At 52.1% G+C, this 25,948-nt stretch overlaps 1 protein-coding gene across 1 annotated transcript in view; it reads right to left on the bottom strand.

Moving 5' to 3' along the window:
* Window positions 1–25,948, bottom strand: part of MAP2K1 (mitogen-activated protein kinase kinase 1) — a 67,686-nt gene that overhangs the window by 8,679 nt on the left and 33,059 nt on the right. The window contains exons 2-5 of the mRNA XM_004577960.3: window positions 20,699–20,909; window positions 19,484–19,630; window positions 13,035–13,112; window positions 12,475–12,526 (exon numbers count right to left, since the gene is read on the bottom strand). Coding sequence (XP_004578017.1) covers window positions 12,475–12,526; window positions 13,035–13,112; window positions 19,484–19,630; window positions 20,699–20,909 — 488 coding nt within the window. The remainder of the gene's footprint in view (window positions 1–12,474; window positions 12,527–13,034; window positions 13,113–19,483; window positions 19,631–20,698; window positions 20,910–25,948) is intronic.

Below are 25,948 nucleotides of genomic sequence, written 5' to 3' on the forward strand. Positions count from 1 at the left end.
TGCACCACGCCTGCTGGGGGTCTCCCACCAGAGCCACCTCCCTCCTCACACCACAGCCTCCTGTACCCAGGCTGGACCTTGCTGCCCTCAGACCCCTGACTATACCAAATTTCCCCGATGGCCTGTCTGGACATCATCTGTCAGGCCTTGTTTGGGAATGGGAGAATGGCACTGGCTAAGAGGAGACAGGCTGGGATGCAATCCTGGCCCAGGCACCAGTTGGCCACCCAGATCGCCCAGCCTGCAGCAAGTCACTTCGTGCTGTTCCTGATGTGGAAGCAGCCACCATGGGCTCCCAACACTCAATTCAGAGGAGTAGTAACCCGAGCAAAGCACAGCACAAACAGCTGCCATGGAGATGAATACAAGCGTTGGGCCTGCCACAAGCGCCCCTGCCTGAGAGCAGCGTCAGGGAGGCAGGGACCGCTCCTCCCCTGCAGCCACTTCTCTCCCTGCCACGCGCCTCTAGCTGTCCCTGGATTCTGTTTTCTAGTCGCAAGGCATAAACAGAACTCCTCTTGTCAAACTTACATAATGCTGCTGTCAGCTCTGGCTTCTCCTGCCTCAGGGAGCGGCAGCCTGGGGGCTGGGTAAGGAGAAGGACAGCTTGAGGGGTTCTTCTGCAGGAGCCATGAGGCCCTGGCAAGGAGAGGCTGGGGACCACCCCCAGATCCCACGGCCCATCCCACAGCTCTCAGGCCACAGCAGAATGGAAGTGTGTGATGGCAGACCAGGCCCTGGCCTCCCTGGGTCCCTATGCTGGCTCCTACAGCAGCCAGCCCCTCCCCACAAAGCCCCTGTCCCCACTTGTCCGCACAGCAACTGTGGCTCCCAGCTGCCTGCCAGGCATGCTGGGCTTCCTCAGGCCTGGCTTGCTAAGCCCTCCAGGGGTCCTTCCTTACCTCTCTACCTTCACCCAACATGCCCCCCACTCCTCCCTAACCAGCCCTGCCTAGCCTTCACCCCTCCTTCTCCTATGCTGCTCCCCTCATTTGACCCATCCTCCTATCTATCCATCCTCTCACTCCCACTGCTGGGTGCCCCCTTCTCCCCATTCCCCTCTCCAACCTTGGAGATTGCCCTGGCTCCCCCAAACACACTGTCCTAGCAGAATCCTTAAAGGTTGTTCCCATCACAGCCCCTCTCCACCTCCCAAAGCCCCTTTCAGACTGGGGGGCCGGGCTGTGTGCTGGAGTACCACTAGCCCATGGTTGGGTTGGGCGAGGCTTCCCAAGGAGCCCTGCAGGCCACTGAGACATGACAGCCACCCCTTGCAAATGGGATGGGAAGCAGTGCTTTCTGCAAAAATTAATGATGAGGTTTAAGAAAAAAAAAACGAGAAATGCATTGTTCTGATTCTTCTCTGTCCCAGAAATAAACACCGCTCCAAGTCCTGGCTGCCCTCACGGGCACAGGCTGTGAAGCAAAACTCCAGAGCATCCCCCTCCTTGCAATCAAAGACCTGACTACAATCCTTCAGGGGGCCATGTGTTCTAGGCACTCAGGAAGTAACTGCTCTGAGCAGCGAGTACAAGGGACACAGCCCTTGTCCCTATCCCGTCACCACCCCTGCAGACAGACCCAACAAATCACCATTATGCAAGTGTCCCGATAGCTGAGATGGAGTAAATCAGTGGATGAAAAATCTCTCTTCTCTGCTTCTCTCTGTAACTATCTTCAGATAAAAATAAATAAATCTTAAGAGAAAATAACAAAAAAAGAGTCAATCCCAAGAAAAGGCAGAAGAGGGGGTGCAAGGAGAAAAAAAGGGAAGAAGACAAAGGGGGAAACAGGGAGCCCAGGAGGAACAGAATAGAAGGCCTGCTGGCCGAGACTGGGATGCCCACCTCCCGTATCAGAGGGCCTGGGTTCAAATCCCAGCTCCATATGTAACTCAACCTCCTGCTGACATGCACCAGAGGCGTGGGAAATCTGGACCTAGTTCCTAGTCCCCGGCTTTCATCTGGCCTCTGGCTGCTGCACACATTTGGGAAATGAAACAGCAGAGCTCTGTGATTCTTTGACTTTCAAATAAATTACAAAGTTTTATTTTGTGTTCAAAATGGCTAAAAACGGGCCCGGCGGCATGGCCTAGCGGCTAAAGTCCTTGCCTTGAAAGCCCCGGGATCCCATATGGGCGCCGGTTCTAATCCCGGCAGCTCCACTTCCCATCCAGCTCCCTGCTTGTGGCCTGGGAAAGCAGTCGAGGACGGCCCAAAGCTTTGGGACCCTGCACCCACGTGGGAGACCTGGAAGAGGTTCCTGGTTCCCGGCATCGGATTGGCGCGTACCGGCCCGTTGCGGCTCACTTGGGGAGTGAAACATCGGATGGAAGATCTTCCTCTCTGTCTCTCCTCCTCTCTGTATATCCGGCTTTCCAATAACAATAAAAATCTTTAAAAAAAAAAAAATGGCTAAAAACTGCTTTCCCAGGCCACACAAGCAGGAAGCTGGATGTGAAGCAGAGCCGCCAAGATTAGAACCGGCGCCCATATGGGATCCTGGTGGGTGCAAGGCGAGGGCTTTAGCCACTAAGCTACTGCACTGGGTCCCCCACTCCCCCCCTCAAAAAAAAGGAACAGACCAAATAGGAGGAAGGTGCCAAGGCAGGCCTGAGGAGTAGGTGAAAGCTGGGCCCTGTCCCACCTGAGACACAGACCTAATCCAGAACTAAGAGGTCCTTGGGTAAACCAGAATTAAAGGGCTTTTTTGTTTGCTTTTTAAATAATGATTCTGAGTTGATTTAAATGGTGGTTTAGTCTCCACCCACCTCCCCGGCAGGGCTGGCTGCGGCCTTCTCCCAAGATGGCCGATGAGGCTTCTGGGAGTCACCTCGGGCTCTCCAGGGCCTCAGGGAGCTCAATGAGCAGCAGATAGAAGGCAGAGAACACCCAAACCCTCCAAGGAGCATTCCCTGACACCTCCCTCTGCCACCCGAGCTCCTTTTCTTGGGAGCGCTGACAGAGGGTCCCAGCTTTCTCCTGTCCCCTTGCCAAGGCAAGCAAGGGGGGTGGGGTGGGGGTAGAGCTGACAGGTGAAAACAGCCGAGGGGAGCAGGGGAAGCGCCTGGGTTCAGCACACTCGGACCAGATGGCACCCTCCCCAGGGCAGGCTGCAAGCAGCAGGCATGCCATCCGGGAGCTGGGGCCAGGGTCTAGTCACCCCTGCTCCAAATGCTGAAAGAAAGAAGGCAGAGCCTGGTGGGGCTGGGTTGGGGAGAGAGCACGCAGCTTCCTGTTCAGCTCCAGCCCATCATCCTCCTTGACAAGTCCAACGGCAGCTGCAGCAGCCAGGTGTTGTTCCCGCTCTGATGAACCACCCCACACCAATGAGGAGCCTCCGGAGCCACCCACCAGGGCCTGACCAGCTGGTATATTTTGTCTCCCTCTCCTTCTAAGAGTCTCACAGCCAAACCAAGCAACTGTGCTGCAGGGTCTGCTCCCTTCCCATCCAAAACTCCTAGGGTTTTACTCCTCTTCCCCACACCCTGCTTGCTCCATGACCTCACCCCCACTCTGAGGCACACAGTCGTGATGTGACATGACAGGGCAAGGGTTCAGGACTGGCTTTCCATTCATGCACACCATTCTAACACATGGCCTACATTTGTCAAACACTATGCAGCGAAAGCCGGAGCTGGGGGAACGAGGGATACACTAGAGGGAGTTGAGGGGAAGCCGAAAGCTGGGATAACAACGGAAAGAGCTCTCACATGTTCGGGCTTGCTCCCAGTGACTGCATCTGGCAGAGCAGGCCTATTTTACACAGATGGGGGCTCAGGCTCAAGTCCACCACGCTCACACCCTTTCCCATCTGGAGACCTTGTATTGGAGCACTGTGTCTCGCCCTGTGGACTGCATGGGATACTTGGGGAGAGGAGCAGGCAATGTGTCTGTCACAAAGTCAAGCAACCACTCACAGGCAGGAAAAGCATGCTGGCCAATGGGGATACACATGCTGTTCAAGAAAGGGAAAGACATGGGGAACCAGCCTCAACCCACTGAAGGCCAATCTTGCCCAGCAGAAAGAGATGGGGGAAAACAAATTATGACGAAAGTAGGCAGGCCGAATGGAGCATCAAGCACTATGAGGGGTGGGAGAGAACTTCCAATGAGGCCACTCTATTTACGGTAACCCAGGTTCCACCCAAGTAAGGCATAGCCAATTGTGCCCAGGGTCCACTCAGCATAAAACACAAAAGAAGAAGTGGTCTGAGGGCTGGTGTAGCAGGTTGAGCTGCTGCTGCTGCCACTGCCTGGAATGCTGGCACCCCATATTGTGGGCACTGATTCAAATCTAGGATGCTGTGCTTCCAATCCAACTCCCAGCTACTGGGTCTGGGAAAACAGCAGATGATGATCCCAGCTACTGCAGTCATTTGGGGAATGAACCAGAGGATGAAAGATCTCTGTCTCTTTGTCTCTTTCCTTCACCCAGCTTAGTGGAGGTGAAGGAGGCATTTACCACAGTGTGTGGAGACTCAAGAAAAGATGTCAGGTAGACATCACAGATAATCCTGGCTGAGAACCCGGAGAACTGTCCCTGTCATGTACACCTCTTCAGGGAACATGCTGCTACCCCCTCTCCAAGCAAGAGCTTCAGCTGAAGACTGAGGCAGCCCGAGCCAGGCACACCAGCCCATCCACCTTCCCATCCTTCCTGTCTTCCATTCCAGGGAGTGGGGAGAGGGCTGCCTAACTCACATGCACCCCTTCCTGCCCACTCTGTGCTCACAGCTGCTGGCACCCCGGGGGGCTGGACCGGATGCATACTGCTGGCTGGATGGTGGCATCTTCCTTCCTCCACAGAGAAGTGAGGTCCTTCCTCCACAGAGAAGTGAGGAAAGCAGAGCCACAGGCACATGTCCTGTCTGTTCCTGGAGCACGGGCTGCAACTGGCCTCATGAAGGGGTCCCTCTGTTGTGTGACACTGGCTTGGGCTGCTTTCTGTTCTTATAACCAAGAACCCTCTGCGAACAAAACCCAGCTCTGGAAAGCCACCTGAATGCCACTGCTCCCCAGACTCTCTCCTGATGTCTTTGTAACACCTGTGGCATCGTACAAGTGTCACTTTCTTCTAACCATCTTTTCTGGGGAAAAAATTCAAAATATGCATAAAAGTAGAGACAGCAACTACATATCCCCCAACATTCAGCTTCCACTAAGATCCCCTGCTGGGCCCGGCGGCGTGGCCTAGTGGCTAAAGTCCTTGCCTTGAACGCCTGGGGATCCCATATGGGCACCGGTTCTAATCCCAGCAGCTCCACTTCCCATCCAGCTCCCTGCTTGTGGCCTGGGAAAGTAGTCGAGGACGGCCCAAGGCTTTGGGACCCTGCACCCGCACGGGAGACCTGGAAGAAGTTCCTGGTTCCCGGCATCGGATCGGCGCAGCACCGACCGTTGCGGCTCACTTGGGGAGTGAATCATCGGACGGAAGATCTTCCTTTCTGTCTCTCCTCCTCTCTGTATATCTGACTTTGTAATAAAAATAAATAAATCTTTAAAAAAAAAAAAGATCCCCTGCTGCCAATCCTGCTGCTCTAAGCTGCCTGGCATTTCCTTTGCAGTGCGGAGTGTGAGGAAAAGATTGTGTAAAGACAGGTACCCTTTGCTTTCCACTGGAGCCACTTAGTATTTCCTTTAAGGACAGATCTCTGTTTTGCTGCCTCCGTGCCAGGCATCCTGTGCTCCCCTATCCCTGGAATTGCTTTCCCAAAACTGCCACACACCATCTACCAAATTGCAAAGTCCCACCCACCACCTCCTGCTCCATGACCACACCCTAAAGAAATTCCTCTGGTATGGGGTGGAGTGGTACTGGGAGGGCACATACCCTCACCTCAACATCCTGCCTGCTTCTCTGAAGAAGCTAGAAGACACACTCACCTACAGTTAATATCCTATGAGTGGCATGATTCCACGCCAGAGAGCAGGAGACTCACATTCCTAATGGGGACACTGCAGGGCTGGGGAACAGCAACTAGACTCTGGCTACCAAGGAACCAGGGCAGTCTGCAACTGGTCCCTCGTCCCTGCAAACTCACTGTCCCCCGCAAGCTCTCCCTGCCACAGTTATGAGAGTGACAGCTCAAGCTCACCAGAGGTGCAGAGGACAGAATCCTAGAGGAGATCTCAGGCCAGCGCCTTTATGAGGGTTGCAGAAATCACTCAGAAAGTTACTCAAGCAGCTTCCAACACAACAAAGCGAGAACATACTCGTGCCACCTCAGACTGTACCTACGAGCCAAGGTAAGAGGAGGAATTTGGAAACTCCCTGCTGGGTGCCACTCAGACGCCCATGGGCGTTGTGTGCTAACTCTGCCCTGGACAGTAAGCGCCTCCCCTGGCTGCCTATCAGCACAGCCCGGCTCTGGTCTGAACCAGTCTATACCACGTGTCCTTTACACATTCAGGTTGCCTTTCTGCACACCCTAGAGGTCCCGGTTGCTAAGTCAACACTGGGCGCAAGGTTCAGGCAGGCCACCCACTGTTGTGTGTGACAGAGGAGGGACAAAGCAAGCTGAGGCGTGACTTAACACCATTCTCAGCAGTTACTGATCTTCCTCAGGCGGCAACTCCAGGGCTAAGCCATGTTGATCCAAGTCATGCAAACCTTCTGCAGGGTCTTGATCAGAGCAGGCTAAGCAAAGGCAGGGGCAATACACATCCTTGCTGCCCACAGCTCCAGACATGGCCACACCCTGCCGTCCTCTCTTCCCCCGCCACCCCTGAGCTCACAGGTAGACGACAGACCATGCAGGAGTGGAACCTGCAGCTACCATGGACAACATCAGGACTTGACAAAAACCAAGCTCCAGCTCCACAGCTCCAGCTCATTCTCCCTGACGAGTTCATCCACGGCATTAGTTTTGTGCTGAAATTCTCAACTTCATGGACAGATGAAGTGATCTGATGGGTTCTTTGAAAAGAACCAAGGGAGGACATTGCTTTGGCTTTGAAGGTCTCGTGGTCATTCTTCGAGAGGTAACTTCTCACACCTAGCACTGTAGCCCCAGGGCAGCCACACAAACCACCCTGGGCGGCTGTGAGCCAACAAAGCTTCATCTGGAGATGAAAGCTGAAAGCCACCTCAGTGAGCAGGCCATGCAGCAAGAGGCAGCGGGGCAGGTGTGGCTTGGGGGCCATCTGGCCCATCCCTGCTGCACAAAATCCTGCCTTCAGCAGCCTTCCTGTTGTCCTACCCAATGCTTGGTAATACTTGTCATGTAATTACCTGGTTTAGCTCTGATGGCTCCCTGTGCACAGTGACAGGTGGGGACAGGGGCAGGTGATCTTAAGTGCTGACCCAGTAAGGAGTTCTTCCTCCAGGTCAGGCAACTTTAAGGAACAGATATGCCTGTGGCTGGTGAGGCCAAGCCTGGCCCAATGAGGATGATCTCACACAAGGAAGCCCACCCAGGAATGAACAAAGTTGATGGGCTGGCCCACTGGGTTAAGCTACAGCCTGTGGTGCCGTCATTCCACTTAAGCACAGGTTAGAGTCCTAGCAGCTCTGCTTCCAATCCAGCTCCCTGTTAACGCTCCTGGAAAGGCAATGGAATAAGACTCAAGGGCTTGGGTCCTGGCACACACATGGGAGACCTGGGTGGGATTCCTGACTCATAGTTTTAGGGCTGGACCAGCCCCAGCTGTGGTGGCCACTGAGAAATGAACTAGCAGATGGAAAATTTTCTTTCTCTTCCCACCCTCACCACCTTAAGTCTACCTTTCAAATAAATAAAGAAACCTTAAAAAAAAAAAAAAAAAAAAAGCAAAGCCAAGCAGAAAGCAGCGTCCTGGGGTGTCGCGTCCAGTCCATTCCTCCTGCCTTCACCCAATGCTGACTCAAGCCATTACTCTCTTTCGATGAAGTCATGTTGAGCTGGTTTCTGCCACAACCAGAGAATTCTAAGAAATGGCATCACAGCTAACTCCACCCAAGAGGAGGCAGGGCAAAGACTAGGGCGGAACCCTCTGCAGGCACCCCTGCTCTCCACACTGATTCACTGCACTGGACCTTGGGATTCACACACACACATCACAACCACCAGCGACTCATCTGGTGGGGAAAGACAGAAAGGAGAGGGGCACGTGAACACAGGAGAGCACACACACTTTCTCCGATTACAGGGCTCACAAACCAACGGCCAGCTCTGCTCAGCAGCCCACACCCCACAGCAGGCCACAGAGATGGCCCATGGCCTTGAACACCAGGGTGGAAGAACAGAGTATGTGTTCTGCACAATGGCACAGCAGAATCCAGAGGAGTCCAGGCCACCAGTAGCAGGCTGCTCTCATCCTGCCCAGGGACAGCAGGGACCAATCACCTCTCAGGAAGGAGGACGGCAGGTGCTGTCCACCCAGGTTCCTACCTGGTGTGCACTCCACAGGCATACGCAAAAGCTGGCCACACTGCCCAGAGAGGCAGTAGGCCCCTCCAGGACAGGCCACACCCACTGGAGTACACAGATGCCTTGGCCAGCTGGAAGCACTGCACCTAAACGGCATCTGAAAACCCAGGGTGGGCAGGTGCCATAGTCTATTAGCTGAAGTGCTCTCCTTGCACATGCCAGGATCCCATATGGACACTAGTTCTAATCCAGGCTATTCCATTTCCCATCCAGCTCTCTGTGGCCTGGAAAGCAGTCGAGGATGACCCAGAGCCTTGGGACCCTGCACCCACATGGGAGACCCAGAAGAAGCTCCTGGCTTTGGATCAGCTCAGCTCCAGTCATTGTGGCCATTTGGGGAGTGAATCAGAGGATGGATGATCTTTCTCTCTCCCTCTCCTCCTCTCTCTGTATCTGGCTTTCCAACAAAAATAAATAAATCTTTACAAAAAAAAAAAGGGTGGGGGCCCCAGAGCAGTGGCCTAGAGGCTAAAGTCCTCACCTTGAACGCCCCGGGATCCCATATGGGCGCCGGTTCTAATCCCGGCGGCTCCACTTCCCATCTAGCTCCCTGCTTGTGGCCTGGGAAAGCAGTGGAGGACGGCTCAATGCTTTGGGATTCTGCACCTGTGTGGGAGACCTGGCGGAAGTTCCTCGCTTTGGATTGGTGCAGCACCAGCCATTGCGGCCCCTTGGGGAGTGAATCATCGGACGGAAGATCTTCCTCTCCATCTCTCCTCCTCTCTGTATATCTGACTTTCCAATAAAAACAATTTTTTTTTAAAAAGTGACTGGTTTCCCCCCCATACATCACAAATGCATTTCCTCTCTCACTAAGTATTTCAACTGCCACGATGGCTGGCTATGTGGTACTATCATATTCCCTTTTCAAATACTCACTCCTTCATTTTTTCTTTCATTTTTATGTTGTTTACATAGTTGACAAGGATGGATGCCTATGTGGACCACTGATTTGATTAGGGTGGGGGTGGTCGGAGCTTGGCGGAAGGTGGGTTGGTCAAAAGCTTCCAATTATCCTTTTCTTCCCTTTTCTCCTGTATCTGGCAGGCAGGGAGGGATGTACTGCCATAATACTGGAAAGAAATGCCCGAGCCAGGCTGCAGCAACTCACTTGGCTTTTTGACGACCGTGAGACCACGTCTGAAAGGCATGCTTTGAAACAGGAGAGAACTACCTCAGTTTTCTTCAAGATACACAGCTATAACTCACTCTCAACTTAGTCATCAGAAGCCAGGCATGCCAGCTTGAGGGCACAGGGTACCGATCTGTGCCCAATACCCGGCGGAACCCTCTGGGATGTGGCCAAGCTCAGCTGGCATGTGGTTAGCTGTGGCCAGGGGCAGTTGCTTCCCTGCTTGAGTGGCCCACAGCTGCTTTGCTTGCTGTCCTGCTAGGGGGTGCAGTTCAGCCCCTCCATGGATGTCCCAAGCTCCCTGGGGTCCTGCTCAGGAGTGAGTCTGGGAAGCTGAGCACACCGGTCACACAGCAGCTAAGGGTTACTAAGTGCCGTGCAACCAGCTCTGCTCTCCGCACTCCATGCACAGTATCTGAAGGTATCCACACAATCCACAGGCTAGGTCGTCCTCTCCAGCTTTCTGAGGTTTACAAAAGCTGAACAACAAACGCAGGGTTACAAAGTAAGCAGCACAGTCAAAACTTGGATCCTGGACTTAATCACTGACAAAGTTACTGGAAAAAACAGGTCACAGTATCTTACAGCTCGTCCAGCAAGAGGCGGAGTCTTCACTCTGCCTTTGAAATCTTGGCTTGACACGTGATTTGCTTTGGCCAGCAGGATGTAAACAAACAGAATGACTCACAAGCCTAACAGGGGGCTTGCATTTGGGCTACTGGAACGCCCAACACCAGCAGGGGTAGATATCACATGGGGGAAGGGTCCTGCCAATCCACAAAGCAGTAGGAAGTTAACAAACTATTTATGCCTTGTTTTACGCTACATAATAATTCGGGGCGGGGCGGGGGGGAGAGGGTGTGGCACAGTGTGTTAAGCCAATGCTTGTGACACCTGCATTTCATACTGAAGCAGTGGTTCAAGTCCCAATTGCTTCACTTCCAATCTAGCTTCCCTGCGAATGCACCTAGAAAAACAGTGGAGGATAGCCAGAGTGCTCAGGTTCCTGCACCCTCGTGGGAGACCCAGACGGAATTTCAGGCTCTAGACTTCAGCCTAGACCAGCTCAGCTCATTACAGCCATGTAAGGAATAAAGCAGCAGATGGATGATCTCTCTCTCTCTCAAACTGCTATTTTCAAATAAATAAACATTTAAAAAAAAACTCTATCTTCAGGAAAAAAATTGGGGCTGGCACAGTGGCATAGCAAGCTAATCGTCCTCCTTCAACACTGGCATCCCATATTGGCACCTGTTCATGCTCCGGCTGCTCCACTTACAATCCAGCTCCCTATAAATGGTTTGGAGAAACAGTGGAGGGTGGCTCAAATCCCTGGGCCCATGCACCTGAGAGAGGAGTTAGACCGGGTAGTAGGCAGTTAGGGTATTCTGGGTCTCCAAGTCATCATTTTTTTTCTCAAATATAAAATGGCATTCTCCCCACCAGAGCACGTTTCTCCGGAGACAAGTGCACATTTTAACATATCAAGAACACGCTTCCCAAAGAGACAAGGGCAACACTAACATACCAATTTTCCACCTGACGCGTCAGCCCTAATCTGTCTCTGGCCATTGCCAGGCGGGAGGACCTCAGACTGGTCTTTTTATCATTAGAAAGGGACCAAGGAAGTTGGCTGGTGACACCTCTCTGGGTAGGTACTACGACAACCAAGAATTCTCCTTTGTTTATGGAGAAACATCTTTGAGGTGAACCTTTAAAAGATGCTTCTCCCCCATTAATACAGATTTTTCCCTCTTTCTTCCTCCTGTCACTAAGGCAGGAGATATGAGTCTTTTCTATCTCAAAACTCCCTCCCGTCACTAGGATGGGAGCTGCTTTTCTCAGCTTTTCTGATAAATCTTGCTTTAAATCTAAACTGTGTCCGCATGAAAATTCAAGACAAGAATTGAGGCTGCTGCTGTATTCAGGGTCAAAAATCCTACAACACACCCACATGGGAGACCTGGGAAAAGTTTCTGGCTCCTGGCTCCAGATCAGCTCCAGCCATTGTGGCCATTTAGGGAGTGAACTAACAGATGAAGATCTCTCTGTGTCTTTCCTTCTCTCTGTAAATCTGCTTTTCCAATAAAAATAAATAAACATTTAAAAAAACAATAATAAAAAGTTGAGGCAGAGGAAAAAGCCTCTGTGCTCTTTCCCATGCTTCCTCAAGAACAGAATAAGAAATAAGTAGACATTTCATTAGGAAAGATTGTCTTTAGACCAGAGGCAGATCATACTGGCAGCACAGAAGCCAGGAACAGCCACAGGGAGACTAACCCTCTGCCTGAGGTGCCAGCATCCCATATGGGCTCTCTCCCATGCACTCCCTGTGTCAGGTTTCCACTTGCTAAGCTTCCTGCTTGGGGACCCAACGGTGCAGATCACCATTCCCCAGCCCAAGCCTCTCATCACCTCGCCCTGGCTGAGCTCAGCAGCGAGGCCAGGCCAGCCCAGACAAGCAATGCTTCCTGGGACACACAACTTCTTCCCCTTCACAGCTGTGCCAGTGGAGAATTACACCCAAGACATCTAAGTAGGGTCTGGCTCATGAAGCCATTCTTTATGCCAAAGAGTAGTAATTGGTAAAACCAGAAAAGCAAGCCTGGGGGAGGCAGGGGAAGCACGGGGCAGGGGACCGAGTAGACTTCTTTCTCTCCTGGGAATGGAAATAAAGCCAGAATATACCACTGAACAGCACAGAACTTGGCCTACAGGAGGCACTCGGTAAAGACACCAGCATGTCAAAACTGAGGAGAATGAAGAAGGTGGGATTCGAAGCCCAGACCATCAAATGAACAAGAACTTGTACTAACGCCCAACAGGGTGATTGTGATCAAAAGTCGTTTACATCAAAACCAAACACAAGACAAGAGAATGCCACAAACTCCGCATGTCAGCTAGAATTCCACACCCGGCCAGGACTGCTCACCTCGGTGCATGATCTTGTGCTTCTCCCTCAGGTACGTCAGGCCCTTGATCACCTGCAGGGAGGATAGCGTGTGAGGCCGCGGAACACAAGCAGCAGCGTCTAGCATGCTCTAGATCTGCTTTCCCAGGCTGGGAAATAGCTTAGCCACCAGCACAATTCTGCCCTCCTATGTTATGTTTCTGTGTTTGTGTGTGTGTGTAACTGCTCTATCAAGCAGCCACCTTTTAACATGGTTGACAGAGAATATTTTCAAGTAAAATCAGCAATTACAAGTTTAATCAGGTCTGACGCCACCACCCAGGCATGCACGTCTGCCTCCCACACCTAAGTGAGGATTCTGGCTCTCTTGGTCCTACTTTCTCAAAACACAAACTGTTACACAAAGAAAGTCATTTTACTTGTTCATACAAAAGGGAGACACTATTACTTACGTAGATTTCACAGAGGGAACATGCTAATGATAAAATCTTGTTCAAAGCTTCCACCTAACTTCTCCCTCCCTCCCACCTCACGAGCTTCCAGAGAGGGCCCTCAGAAGGAACAGCCCAGAGCATACTCACAGCAATGCTAACTTTCCCCAGAATCTGCTCAGGAATCCGTCCAGCTTTCTTGAGAACTTGATCCAAGGAACCACCATCCTAAGAACAAGAGCACCAGCCCATGAGTGACAACTCCAGCTCGTCTTTCAACTGCCAAGCTGCACGGGGAGAGCTGGTTTCACAGACTCCCCTAGAAGGCTAGGGCCTCACACTGGCCTCGGCAACAGAAGTGAAACAGAATGACCATGAGCCACATGGAAGGAGGTGGCATGGAATGAGCAGCTCAAATCATTTGGCTATCATTGTACAAGTCTCTAATTCAGCGGTCATGAAAAAGGCTTGTAGGGTGAGTGCTACAGCACAGCAGGGGAAACCCCTGCCTGGGGCAGCTGAACCCCATCTCCAACTTCGCATCTGAGCCCCAGTTACTCCACACTTCAGATCCAGCTTCATGCTCATGTGCCTGAGAGGCAGCAGCTGAACCCAAGGACTTGGCTCCTGTTACCCATGTGGAGACCCAGCTGGTGTTCAAGGCTCCCTGCTTTGGCCTGGTATAGGCCAGATGAGATCTCTGTCTCTCCTTTTTTCTCAGTCACTCTGCTTTTCAAATAAATAATCAACTGTCTAAATCTGAATCTCAACTCTGCCACCATCGGGGAGACCTGAACCAAGTTACTCAACTGATAAAGTAAGGATGGTAATGAATAAGGCCATTCTTTTTTTTTTTTTTTAAGATTTATTTTATTTTTATTGGAAAGTCAGAGATACAGAGAGGAGGAGAGACAGGAAGATCTTCCGTCCGATGAGTCACTCCCCAAGTGAGCGCAATAGCTGGCTATGTGCCAATCCGGAGCCAGGATCCAGGAACCTCTTCCAGTTCTCCCACACGGGTGCAGGATCCCAAGGCTCTGGGCTGTCCTTGACTGCCTTCCTGGATGGGAAGTGGGGCCGTCGGAATTAGAACTGGCCCCCATATGGGATCCCAGCGTGTTCAAGGCGAGGACTTTAGCCACTAGGCCATGCTGCCGGGCCCAAATAAGGCCGTTGTAATAGCAATAGGGCTACCACAGGATTAACCAAGCTAACGGAAATAAAGCACTTAGAAAAATGTGTAGCACATAATGAATACTCTGGAACTGTTAGCCACTTTATCACGAGCATCTAAGTCACAACTTTGGATAATTCTGACAAATCATGGTTAGTACAAAGCAAAATAGTTCATTCAGTCCACAAACCCTACCAAGCATCATGGACTGAGTTAGGTTTTACAAGGGCAGATACATGAGTAAGAGCTGATAGCTGCTCCCAATAAACATATTAACTAATATAACAAAACCCACAGGGTAAAAGCAGTGAACACAGAGTTAAGGGAGAATTTCAACTTTAGCTAGAAGGATGGCATTTGAACTAAAACCTCCCTCAAAGGATGAGCATGACTTGCACACTTGGAAAGGGACAAAGCAAGAGGAGAAAGGAGTGGGAGGCCTCAGGGAGGACCACGGCAGAGCAGTACAAACTGCTTAGTGCTCCCAGGGCCACACGCAGCCCCTGGCCCTATGGGCGTGTGAATTGCTGCAGTGAGGAGAAATCGGGCCAGGGAGAGCCGCCTGAGGCCAGAGCCCCAGCCAGGAACCAGCACCTGTCTGCCTGCAAGCAAGATGGGCTGCAACCCAGCTGAAAAAGAGGGACAAGACTGGCAAGGAGGTGATTCGGAGACACCAACTGGTCAGACAGGGACCTGGGGAGGACCCCAGGATAAGGGATGCAGGTATGCTGTGAGGCCAGAACAAGCACAGCTCCACACATTAGCCTGTGAATGAGAAGAAACCCTGCACTCAGAGAAGCCCAGTGCTTCACAGCAGAAGTGGGGAGGCCTCCATGGCCCCAGGAAACCCGTGAGCACCAGCAACTTGAAATCACCCTCGGAGGCAGAGGGACCTCCTGCACACTCCAACTGACCTTCTAAGTACACTGTCTAGACTGAGCAGTTACAGTCCCATCTGTCATATATCCACTGCCTCCGCATAAGGCACAGGGGCACAGAACAGTGCTCTGTACACAGATAAAATGTACCTCTCTGACCAGGGCAACCAATATGCAAAGGCAGAGCAGTGAAAAGTCCTCCCCTGAAACCAAGCAGGGAACAACCACTGAATGAAGAGATGATGCTACGGGAAAGATGGGCAAGGATGAGACTTGATGCTGGAATGACAGAGACGCCCTCCAGGTGGGCAAAACCCAGAGAAGCAGAGACAGGTTACCTCACACACCAGCCCCAAAGTGGCAGCCACCAGTGCAACCTCAAGGAACAACATGCAAAGCAGTACACGAAAAGGACAGAGCACAGGGGCCGGCGACATGGCCTAGCGGCTAAAGTCCTCGCCTTGAAAGCCCCGGGATCCCATATGGGCACTGGTTCTAATCCCAGCAGCTCCACTTCCCATCCAGCTCCCTGCTTGTGGCCTGGGAAAGCAGTCGAGGACGGCCCAATGCATTGGGACCCTGCACCCACGTGGGAGGCCCGGAAGAGGTTCCAGGTTCCCGGTATTGGATCGGCGCGCACCGGCCCGTTGCGGCTCACTTGGGGAGTGAATCATCGGATGGAAGATCTTCCTCTCTGTCTCTCCTCCTCTCTGTATATCTGACTTTGTAATAAAATAAATAAATCTTTAAAAAAAAATAAATAAATCATGCATAAACTCACAAAACAAAATCGCAACTGTCAGGGGTTTCTACCCCATGATGCTGTCATCCTTATGCTTTCCTACTCTTTGCAGATTTTCTGCAACAGAATAACTGCTTCACTTTTCTAAATGATTCTAAAATTACTGAACTCATCTACAGGAGTGGATAAACAACATCAATATATCAATTAGCAGATACTAAGCACCCAGTTTGTGCCAAGACATTGTTGGGTAGACACAAAGCCACTTTCTTTTGAGAAGAGGTAAAAAAAAATAATTAATGATAGTAAGCAGGAGTCTCATCCAAGGATATGCTCTCCCAGGAGCTAATACTTAAATCAACGCTAAAACATTCTATGTGTATACGAAGAGTTTAGGCCGATCGATGTCTGATCACAGATGCTGAGGCAAAGAAAACCTACATACCTGTGGGTGCTAAAAGACAGGGTAATCCCACCTACTGCACCAGCTCCCCTGCCACAGCACAGCTTTGGGGCATCACAAACCTGGTACAACTCCCTGGCTTGGCCTAGCCTTTCCCATGCGGCACAGACAGCCCACACCAGCAGCATAGATGCACGACACCCCCTGCAACACAACAATTCTTCCAGAGCTCCTGGAGGATCCCTGCTCCAGGCTGAGGCCCAAGTGGTCAAACAAATGCCACATTCTGGGCTGCCTTAACAAAACGGTAGGCCGCATGGCCAAGTCAGGACAAAACCACAGCCCATGGGCCACACCCGAGTCAACAGCTCCTAGAACTAGTACAACACCCAGAGCTGTCCTTCACCCCTGGGAACAGGGACTCGGTGCAGAAAGTTCCACATGATTCTTTCTGCCCCTGGTGCAATACAGCTACTATGCAGACAGGCTCTGCCTGGACCACTTTGCCAAACAGCCAGAGAAAATCACGAACCTAGATATGCACAGAGCCACTCTGTCCAAATTGGCTTCAGAGGAAGCCGAAAGCTATACCTGCAGTTCTCAGATCGCTTCCTCCACTCCATCATTGAACTTTATACCCCAACTAACTCAGACAGACTTCGGGGGCGGGGCAGAGGGCAGGCAGCTAACAGTCTACTGTCCTCAGCAGTGGGTACAGTAAACATTTCTACTGCAGAGGAAGAGGTGCTGGTCCCCTTCCCTCATTCTCCTCCCGAGCTCCGAGCAGAGGGACAGCTTGGACAATGGAAGGGATGGTGCCAAGCAGCCCGCGGCAAACCCTACCGCACTCTCCTGCTGCTTCGAGAACCTGCCAAGAACTCGCCGTCACCAACTACAGCTGCTGAACGCATGCTTATTTTTAGAAGCCAATTATTAACAAAACCAGTGGTGCTTCTGTGAAAGTAATCCAGGGGAGGGACACATGCTTGATGACGAGAAGAGCTCAAAAGCTTTATTCCTCTCCCTGTATCAGCTCTCAACCCCAGGCCCCTGCTTGCTCAGTGCCTCCTCCCCAGGGGAGCAGGAAGCAACTTCTCTGAGGATGAACGTGCTTCTGCTCTGATTGGGGAACACCCTCGCCCTGGCCCATGTCACCTCACACAGGACACTGCAAACATGGCCTATTTCTAGGAAGGGCCAGGACACTGTACACATGACACAGGTCTACTTTAAAATGTGTCCCTTGGGCTTGGCGGCGTGGCCTAGTGGCTAAAGTCCTCACCTTGAACGCCCCGGGATCCCATATGGGCGCCGGTTCTAATCCCAGCAGCTCCACTTCCCATCCAGCTCCCTGCTTGTGGCCTGGGAAAGCAGTTGAGGACAGCCCAATACTTTGGGATCCTGCACCCGTCTGGAAGACCTGGAGGAAGTTCCTGGCTCCTGGCTTCGGATCGGTGCAGCACCAGCCCGTTGCGGCTCACTTGGGGAGTGAATCATCGGACAGAAGATCTTCCTCTCTGTCTCTCCTCCTCTCTGTATATCTGACTTTGTAATAAAAATACATAAATCTGACTGGACAATAAGATGCTGGACTCTATGTTTGGTATACGCTTGCAATGGGGGAATCTCAACTGAACTTGAGCTGTGGTTATGCAACAAGGTGGAGGAATCCACCATGGTGGGAGGGTTTGGGGAGGGGTGGGGAGAACCCAAGTATCTATGTAATTGTGTCACATAATACAATGTAATTACTGAAGTTAAATAATAAATATATAAAAAAAAAATACATAAATCTTTAAAAAATAATAATAAAATAAATAAAATGCGTCCCTTGAAAGTGATCGGAACAATGCCCCCATGATATGCAGTTGTACAAATACAGCGGCATCAGCTGCGGACGTGGGCTGGCAGGTTTACAGGTGGACACTGGATACTTCCTTCCACTTTGGGCACACTTGAAAACGTTCACACCAAAGGGCTGCATCAAGCACAGGCAGCAGTGAATGCAGGCAAAGGCTGTGACACAGAGCAGCTGAGTGCCCCGGAGCAGTGGGCTGTGGGGTAGAGATCCCTATGGGACACCACCTGTCAGTGCTGAAGGCAAGGAGAGGCAGCAAGCCTGAGAACAGTGGCAGACAGTGGCAGGCAGTGGCTGGAGTTTTCCCACCAACAGGAACAGCCCATGTGGGAGCTCAAGGAACAGATAAGTGGTCAGAGTGCCCAGGGATGGAAGTGAAAGCTACCCACAGTTGCACGGACTTTCTGACAGTCCTGCTGACCGCTCCAGCAGCTGAGAGCCTCTGCTCTCATACTCCCAGACTGTCCCAGCTGCCCTCAGGAGCCAGGACTGCCGAGACAGAGCCCCCACTGCTGACTCGAAGATGCAACTCTTCCCTTGGGCTCCAGACCCTAGTGGGCCTTCCCCCATCCTGGCCATCCTCCGTCATTCAGCACACACCGCATTGCCCCCGCCGATACAGCATTGCACTCCCAGGCTCTGACCAGTTTTCTAAGATCAAGCTCTCCAGGGTAATCCTGGAGATGGCTGCAGTTTTGGTGCCTTGGTTGGGAGAGCATCTCACTCCCGCCTCCGAGAGCATGGGCAAGCAGTCCCTTCCCATCCTGCATCATCTTCTGGAGAGGAAGGCCTCGGGAAAGGGGGCATGGCACTGCGTAAAGGATGTGACCAATGGTTGTGGATCTGGAGTGAAGGAGGACCCCAGGATGCAAGCCCCCTCAGGATTGCACAACATGCCAGTGTGAGACAAACGGAAGCATTTGCCCCATCTCAGCGGGCTCTCAAAGAGCAGGCCACCAGCAACAGCGGAGCCCAGGTCTAACCTCTGAAGCAGGGGCCCTGGTGTCCACCATGCTTGGCCACAGGTGGCCTCCTGGCCCCACTGCTGAAAGGAGAATGCTGGATGGCACAGACTTTGGAGCTCACTCTTGACAGAAGTGCAGAAGATTCCTCCTGGTAGCAACAGGCGGGGCAAACTCCCAACAGGGCTCAGCAACTCTTACCTCCACACTGCCAGCCCTCACCTGAGAGATGCTGGCACACAGCAAAGATTTCTCTGTCTCTCTACTTTTCAAATAATTCTTTACAAAAAAAAAAAAAGTTCTCTGAGGGTAAGGGTTGTTTTACTCAACTTCATAACCCAAGACTTCGCACCTGGCCCACTGAGCTGCCTACAGTGACTGGATTTTCAAACTCATCCACCAGGTTTGCCCCACCAGAACAGGACACTAGCAGATGTGCTCCAAGCACACCCTCAGGGGTACATGCACGTCCTGTTCTCTTGTGAACATTCAAGCCCTGCTGCCAGACTTCCCCAATGCCCCCGACTACAGCCAACCTGGACCAAGCTAGAGGCTGGATCCCTCCCCTGGCCGGCCCCGTACCATGTGCTCCATGCAGATGCTGATCTCGCCATCACTGTAGAAGGCCCCGTAGAAGCCCACGATGTAAGGCGAGTTGCACTCATGCAGGACCTGCAGCTCCCGTATGATCTGGTTGCGGATGGCCGGCTTGATCTCCAGGTGAATGAGCTGGGGAAGAGGGATAAACGGGTGGACGGTGAATGCGGGGGAGCCAGGACTCTTTCTTAAAACATCTCAAGTCCTCAAAGGAGAAGGAGACAAATTTTAACACATAAGTTTCTGCTCAAAGCCCTGAGTATCCATGCACCAAGGCCAGCGCTGGCACTGGTGCCTGCTAGGAGCCACACTGAGGAGAACACCAGGCCCGGCTCTCCTGAGCACAGGGGCGGGTGGGAGGTGGGGACAAGAAGGGAAGGACCACTGACCGTAAGGACACAGTTCACACACAGGGGCTGGGGGACAGAAAGGCTCAAGAACTGGAGTACGACCTCCTGAGCTGCCTGGCGGAGTCGCCCCTGGACCTCAGGAGCCTGAAGTGGCTGAAATTCGGTGAAGGTCTCAGGTGCTACCTAATCTCCAGCACTGCCCCTTGCTCCAGCTGGAAGAAGGTGCCAGGCCATCATGTGGTTACCTAGCAAGGTAAAGTCTCTACAAAATGCCATGGACAGCGAGGACAGGGGACAGTGGTCATTAGTGTGGGCGGGAGCAGCTGGGAAGTCAGATATGAGGTAGTCCTGGGAGATGGATGGGCAGAAGGAACAGCAGGGACAGGCAGAAACAAAGGGACAAGAATGGGTGTGGTGCTGGAGTCAGGGACAAGCCTGAAGAGGTGGGCTGGGGGTGGACAAGAGGGGATGGACAGCTGGAAGGTGGGAGGTACAGGTACTGCACTAGTGAGGCTGGGGCCAGGGAGCGGAGGGGCAACTGGCAATCGGTGCTGTGTGTGCCAATGGGGCTGAGAGATCCAAAGCAGCTTTGCTGGCACTTGGTAACTGACACACAGGCCCACCGGCACCCTCTCCTGGGCACACAAACAGCTGATGAAGGGTCACTTCCCTCCTAGGCTGAGAATGGTGACTAATACATTAACACAGCCATTAGTGTGTCTATTCATAATCTGAGAGATAACAGGAGTTCAAAATACATTGCTCAAAGTTCCTGGGTAAGGAGGATTGGTCCCAGCCTCCAGCTCTCCCGGGTGATCATCCCCTCACCTGCCCATCGAGACAAACTCACCTTCCTGGCCATGACCAGGCCGGACGGCTTGTGGGAGACCTTAAAGACCACGCCACCGTTGCCGGCTCCCAACTCACTGATCTTTTCAAAGTCATCGTCCTTCAGCTCTCCCACCTTCTGCTTCTGGGTGAGAAACGCCTCAAGGCGCTTCCGCTGCTGCTCATCCAGCTCCAGCTCCTCCAGCTTCTTCTGCAAGGCCTCTAGGTTGGTCCTGCCCAAGAAGGCAGCACATCTCAGCATCAGCACCCCTGCCCCAGGACCCCGGCTGTCCCCATGAGTCACCCAGCACACTTTCCCGCTCAGGTCTTTAGCGCTCCTGTGTCAAATGAAGGAACTACGTTTCTCTCAACATGTTACAAAGTCATGAGAGGAACCAAAGAATCTACAAAACTCCAGAATGAGCTACTTGATTTGTCTTAAAAGTCCCACTTCTCCTGTTGGTTTTTACTAGTAAGCTCACACCATACACATAGTGAAATCCCCCAAATTCACTGAGCTAAAACCAAACCAGATCTGAGCTAAAACACAACTGCAGAAATGTTCACTTCTGATGTGATCAAGTTCAGGCACCAGACTAATCAAGACAGCCACAGCCAGGAATCAGACAAATGTGCCTGTGGGAATGAGGGCTGGAAGAGGCCAGACCACAGGCACCAACACAGTCAGATAGATAGAGGTGGTACGTTCTCATGTTCCACAGCACAGCAAGTGACTGCATCACATACTGACTGGAGGCAGGAGCAGGCAGGGTCCCTACTGTGCTCTCTACAAAAATGTATTTAGAGTTTTAGGAGCTGGCTTCGTGGCACCAGCTTGGTACAGCTGCATCCCCCATGAGAGTGAATGCCTGGGTCAAGTCCTGCCTGCTCCATTTCCAATCCAGCTTCCTGCTGCTGCACATTTCCTCAGAAGCAGCAAATAAAGGCCCAAGCACCTGCACCCTTACCACTGACATAGAGACCCACGTGCTCTGGCTTGGCTTAGCTGGGCTACAAAGTAGTTAACAAGTCACAGGCACTGTGGAGTCCTGAGCTGGTCATTACTAGCTCTGTGGCCATGGATAGATCACTTAACCTTGTCACATCTCAGCCTTCTCATCAGTGAAAGAGTAACAACCCCAAGCTTACAGGAAGAGGATCAAAACAAAACAAACAGGAAAAATCCACAATTGATGCATTGCTATGCTAATGCTGATGGGGAGGAAGGGAACTGGGGGGAGAGCGAGGGCAGCACCAGCCCAATCCTTCCTTTTAATTGAATGACTCCTAGAGCACTGGCCAAGTTTTCAGGAATCCTTTTAAGGAAACCCAAGACTGGGTGAAGGCGAAATGAAGACCTTAGGCTAGCAGTGGCTTTCAGTTCTCATTAAAAAGCAATCAATAATATCGATAATACAAGTCGTGGTCAGTGAGGCTTCCTCTTGGACAGAGTCACCCGGACAAGGTGAAACGCTGCAAGCCAAGGAGGAAAGGAAGGAGGGGCCCCCTCAGCCCCATCAAAAACTGCTATTGTTCAGAGGGCTGGAACCTGCCTCCTTCTTTGCCCTCAGTTAACTGAAACGACACCTCTGGGAGCTCGGGCAGCACAGCCCATCTCCACTACATGCACAGCTCGCACTCCAGGGACTCCTGTCACATCCTGCACAGCGCAGCACATGGCTATGGCTGACAGTGAACACACAATCACAGAGATACAAGATTATGGGTTTACAATGGAGCACAAGAGAAAAAAACAAGGCTTGTCATGTGCACCCTGCTAGCACTAGGCAGCACAATGAGAAGGGTGGGTAAGGGCAGTCCTGAGGGCCAGAGCCCCTCCTTCCCACAAGCTCCCCCATCTGCTCAACCACGTCAGGCACCCACAGCTGGAATCTACCACGTGGGGCTAAGTGGCACAAATCAATAAGTCGCACAGAATGCAACACAAGGAGGGATCTGATGGAGTCGTGGAGGAGGGGGACCTGAGGCCCAGAAGGAACAAGATGCCATGGCTCCCGGCAAGCAATCTCTTAGTCCTCCAGCACAGGTCCTTTCCAGGGTCCACACTGGCTCCTTCAAGCCTCGAACTTGAAGGCTGGCCCAAGGAACCACTGAAGAAGAGAATAGCGGTAAGGCTCCAACAAAGGAAGGGGTTCTTTAACCTGCCATACCCAACAGAAACGGGGCAAGGCACCCCCTGGCTGCTGCCAACTCTAGCGGGGGATGGGAGCAGCAAGCCTCTACAATCATGCTGGGAGGAGAGGAAGGGCCAGGCCTACCCAGTGGGTGGCATCTGGCCCAGGCAGAATGCTACTGGGCAGGAAACAAGCCAGGCAGCAAGGAAGAGAGAGGGAAGGAGAGGCAGAGATCCAAGCCAAGAGACCAGCCAACAGATCCTGACTCACATGCTTTGCCACTCCTCAGCTGTGGGATTGCAGGTGGGTCACTTTCCCCAGTTTCCACACATACAAAAGACATACAAAGGAAGTCACCCAAGTCTCTCTGAGGCCTGAGTTTGCCAACATGGCAGATGGGAGTGGGGGCAGGTGCCGAAACAGGCAATGGCAAGTTCAAGTCCAGGAGCTGAGTGGCTGCACGAGGTGGTAGGGAGAACAAAGTCAAGCATGGGTATCAGGGTCTCCGCACAGTCAAACCCATTAAGTGAGGACTGCAGGGTGGAGTACCAAGGAGCAGTGAAGGAGAATGGACCTGGAGAGGGAAGCCAGAGGGGTCCAAGGCTCAACTCATCAACTCCTGGATTCCGTCCACCTGGGTGAGGGAGTGGGAAATGCAGGTGCAATGACCAGGGCCCGCTGGAACAACACCGGGGCGGGGGCAGGTGACCTGCACTCTCCCACTCCTCACCCTGCAGATTACTCCAGGAAGCGTGGTGCAGCAGTACAGCTACCCAGGCAATAAAAGTCCAGGACTGTGCATAAGGGCCCTGAGAAAGAAACCAGACACAACAGACTATCTCACGCCATCTACTACATCAACTTTCAAAAAGGGCAAAACTAACCTATGCCACTAAGTTAGGAAATGGGCAGAAACCAGGACCACTTTGCAATGGTAAACTTCATATGGCACCACAGTACCAGGATACCAGGTCAAAACACTGCTCTGCGTGCTTTTTTTTTTTTTAATTATTTTTGTTGGAAACACAGATCAGATTTATGCAGATTAAGAAAGACAGAGAGAAAAAGCTTTCATTTGCTGGTTCACTTCACAAATGGCTGCAATGGCTGGACCTGAACCGATCCAAAGTCAGGAATCAAAGAGTTTCTTCCCCACATGGATGCACCTTCCCAAGGCTTTGGGTCATCCTTCACTGCTTTTCCAGACTATAACCAGGGAGCTGAATGGGGAATAGAGCAGCCAGGACGCAAACTGGTGCCTATAAGGAACACTGGCGCTTGCAAGGCGAGGATTTAGCCATCATGCCAGGCTCTGTTCTGGGTGTTTTAGTGCAGTGTTCATGGCCTGAGAAGCAGGGGTAGGAAACAAGATTAATGTCTATGCTGGTGAACTGTGACTGAAGTGGATGACTCCCCTCCACCCCATGATGTGGGTGGGCCTCCGCCAAGCAGCCGAAGGCCTGAACAGAACACACACTGCTCTCCACAGGGGAAGGAGATTCCGACTCCTCTGGGCTGCACTCCAGCCTGCTGGTCTACCTGCAGACTTAAGGCTTCCCAGGCCCCAAGACGCTGTGAGCCAATTCTTTAGTCAGTCCCTCCCTTTGTCCCTCTCAATACGCTCGCTCTCGCTCTCTCTCTACACACACACACACACACACACACACACACACACACACACACTCACTCTCTATCTCAGTTCTCCATGGCCAGAGACCCCTGTCTAACACAAGGAAATCCCAGGGTGCTGGGAAGGCAGGCCTGAGTGCCGGTGACATGGTGCATTCAGTTTCTGAAACTCCATCAAGTTGTGTGCTTCCCTCTCATTTAATGTTTACAACTGGGGCCAGCACAGTGGCCTGTGGATAAAGTTGCCTCCTGCAGCACTGGCATCCCATATGAGCACTAGTTTGAGTCTCAACTACTCCAATTCCCATGCAGCTTCCTGCCTGGTGAAAGTAACAGAAGATGGTCCAAGTGCTTGGGCTTCTCCATCCATGTTGGGGACCCAGCTGAAGCTCTTGGCTTCAAGCATGGCCCAGCCCTAGCCCTTGCAGCCATCTAGGGAGTAGCCCTTGCAGCCATCTAGGGAGTGGCCCAGCAATGACAGAGCACGCTTCCTCTAACTTTGCATTTCAAATAAGTAAATCTTGAAAAAAAAAAAAAAGGATACAATCTCTACTCTCTACAACCACCCCTTTACCTATATGCACATCTTGACTTAACCTACCCCAGCTTCTAGATTCCTCTCACTCTTTCACCAATGGCCACAACACACACATTCTCAGAAGAGACATGGAAGACAATCTACTCTTAAAGGAAAGACAACAAGAAGGGGGTAACTGTGGAGGGCAGGAAGTAATAACCAACGCTAATCTGGAACAGCTGACTTCCCACATTCACCATGGCCCCAAGAGTGGGGCCAGGCGCTGCCTCCACAAACGACAGCTGCGAGGCTTTCCCACCTACACATCTGTCAGCAAGCGGAGGAGAGCAGGCACTCAGGCCATCATGCGCATGGAGCAGCCAGCACTGCGCAAAAAGGAGTAAAAATAAATCCCTGTTGAATTCAGTGCCTCCTAAAGCACGGGAGAGGAAGGGCTGTGCCGAAGCATGGCTTCCCACGAAGGACTAAGAGCCCAAACCTTGCACAAGATGCAGCTCAGGACACCCACAGCCTGTGTGGGACCTTGGCTCAAGTCCCAGCTCTGTTTCAATTCTGGCTTCCTGCTAATGCACTCCCTGGCAGGCAGCAGAGCATGGCTCTTCCAGGAATCAGGTAGGAGATACAAAAGGATGAGCTCTAGGCCCCTGGCTTCAGCATGACCCAGCCTTGATTATTGCAAGAGTTTGGGAAGTAAACCATGAGACCAGTGCCATAGTTGAATAAGCTCAGCCTCCACCTGAGGGGCTGGCATCCCATATGGGCACTGATTCAAGTCCAGGATATTCTACTTCCCATCCAGCTCCCCACTTATGGCCTGGGAAAGAAGCAAAGGATGCCCCAAAGACTTGGGCCCCTGTGATCACTTGGGAGACTCAGAAGAAACTTCTGGCTTCGGAACAGCCCAGTTCAGATTGTTGCGACCATTTGGGGAGCAAACCAGCAGCTGAAAGAACTCTGTCTCTCTTTTGAA

The sequence above is a fragment of the Ochotona princeps genome, chromosome 6 (genome assembly GCF_030435755.1).
Source record: "Ochotona princeps isolate mOchPri1 chromosome 6, mOchPri1.hap1, whole genome shotgun sequence".
Classification (NCBI taxonomy): Eukaryota; Metazoa; Chordata; class Mammalia; order Lagomorpha; family Ochotonidae; genus Ochotona; species Ochotona princeps.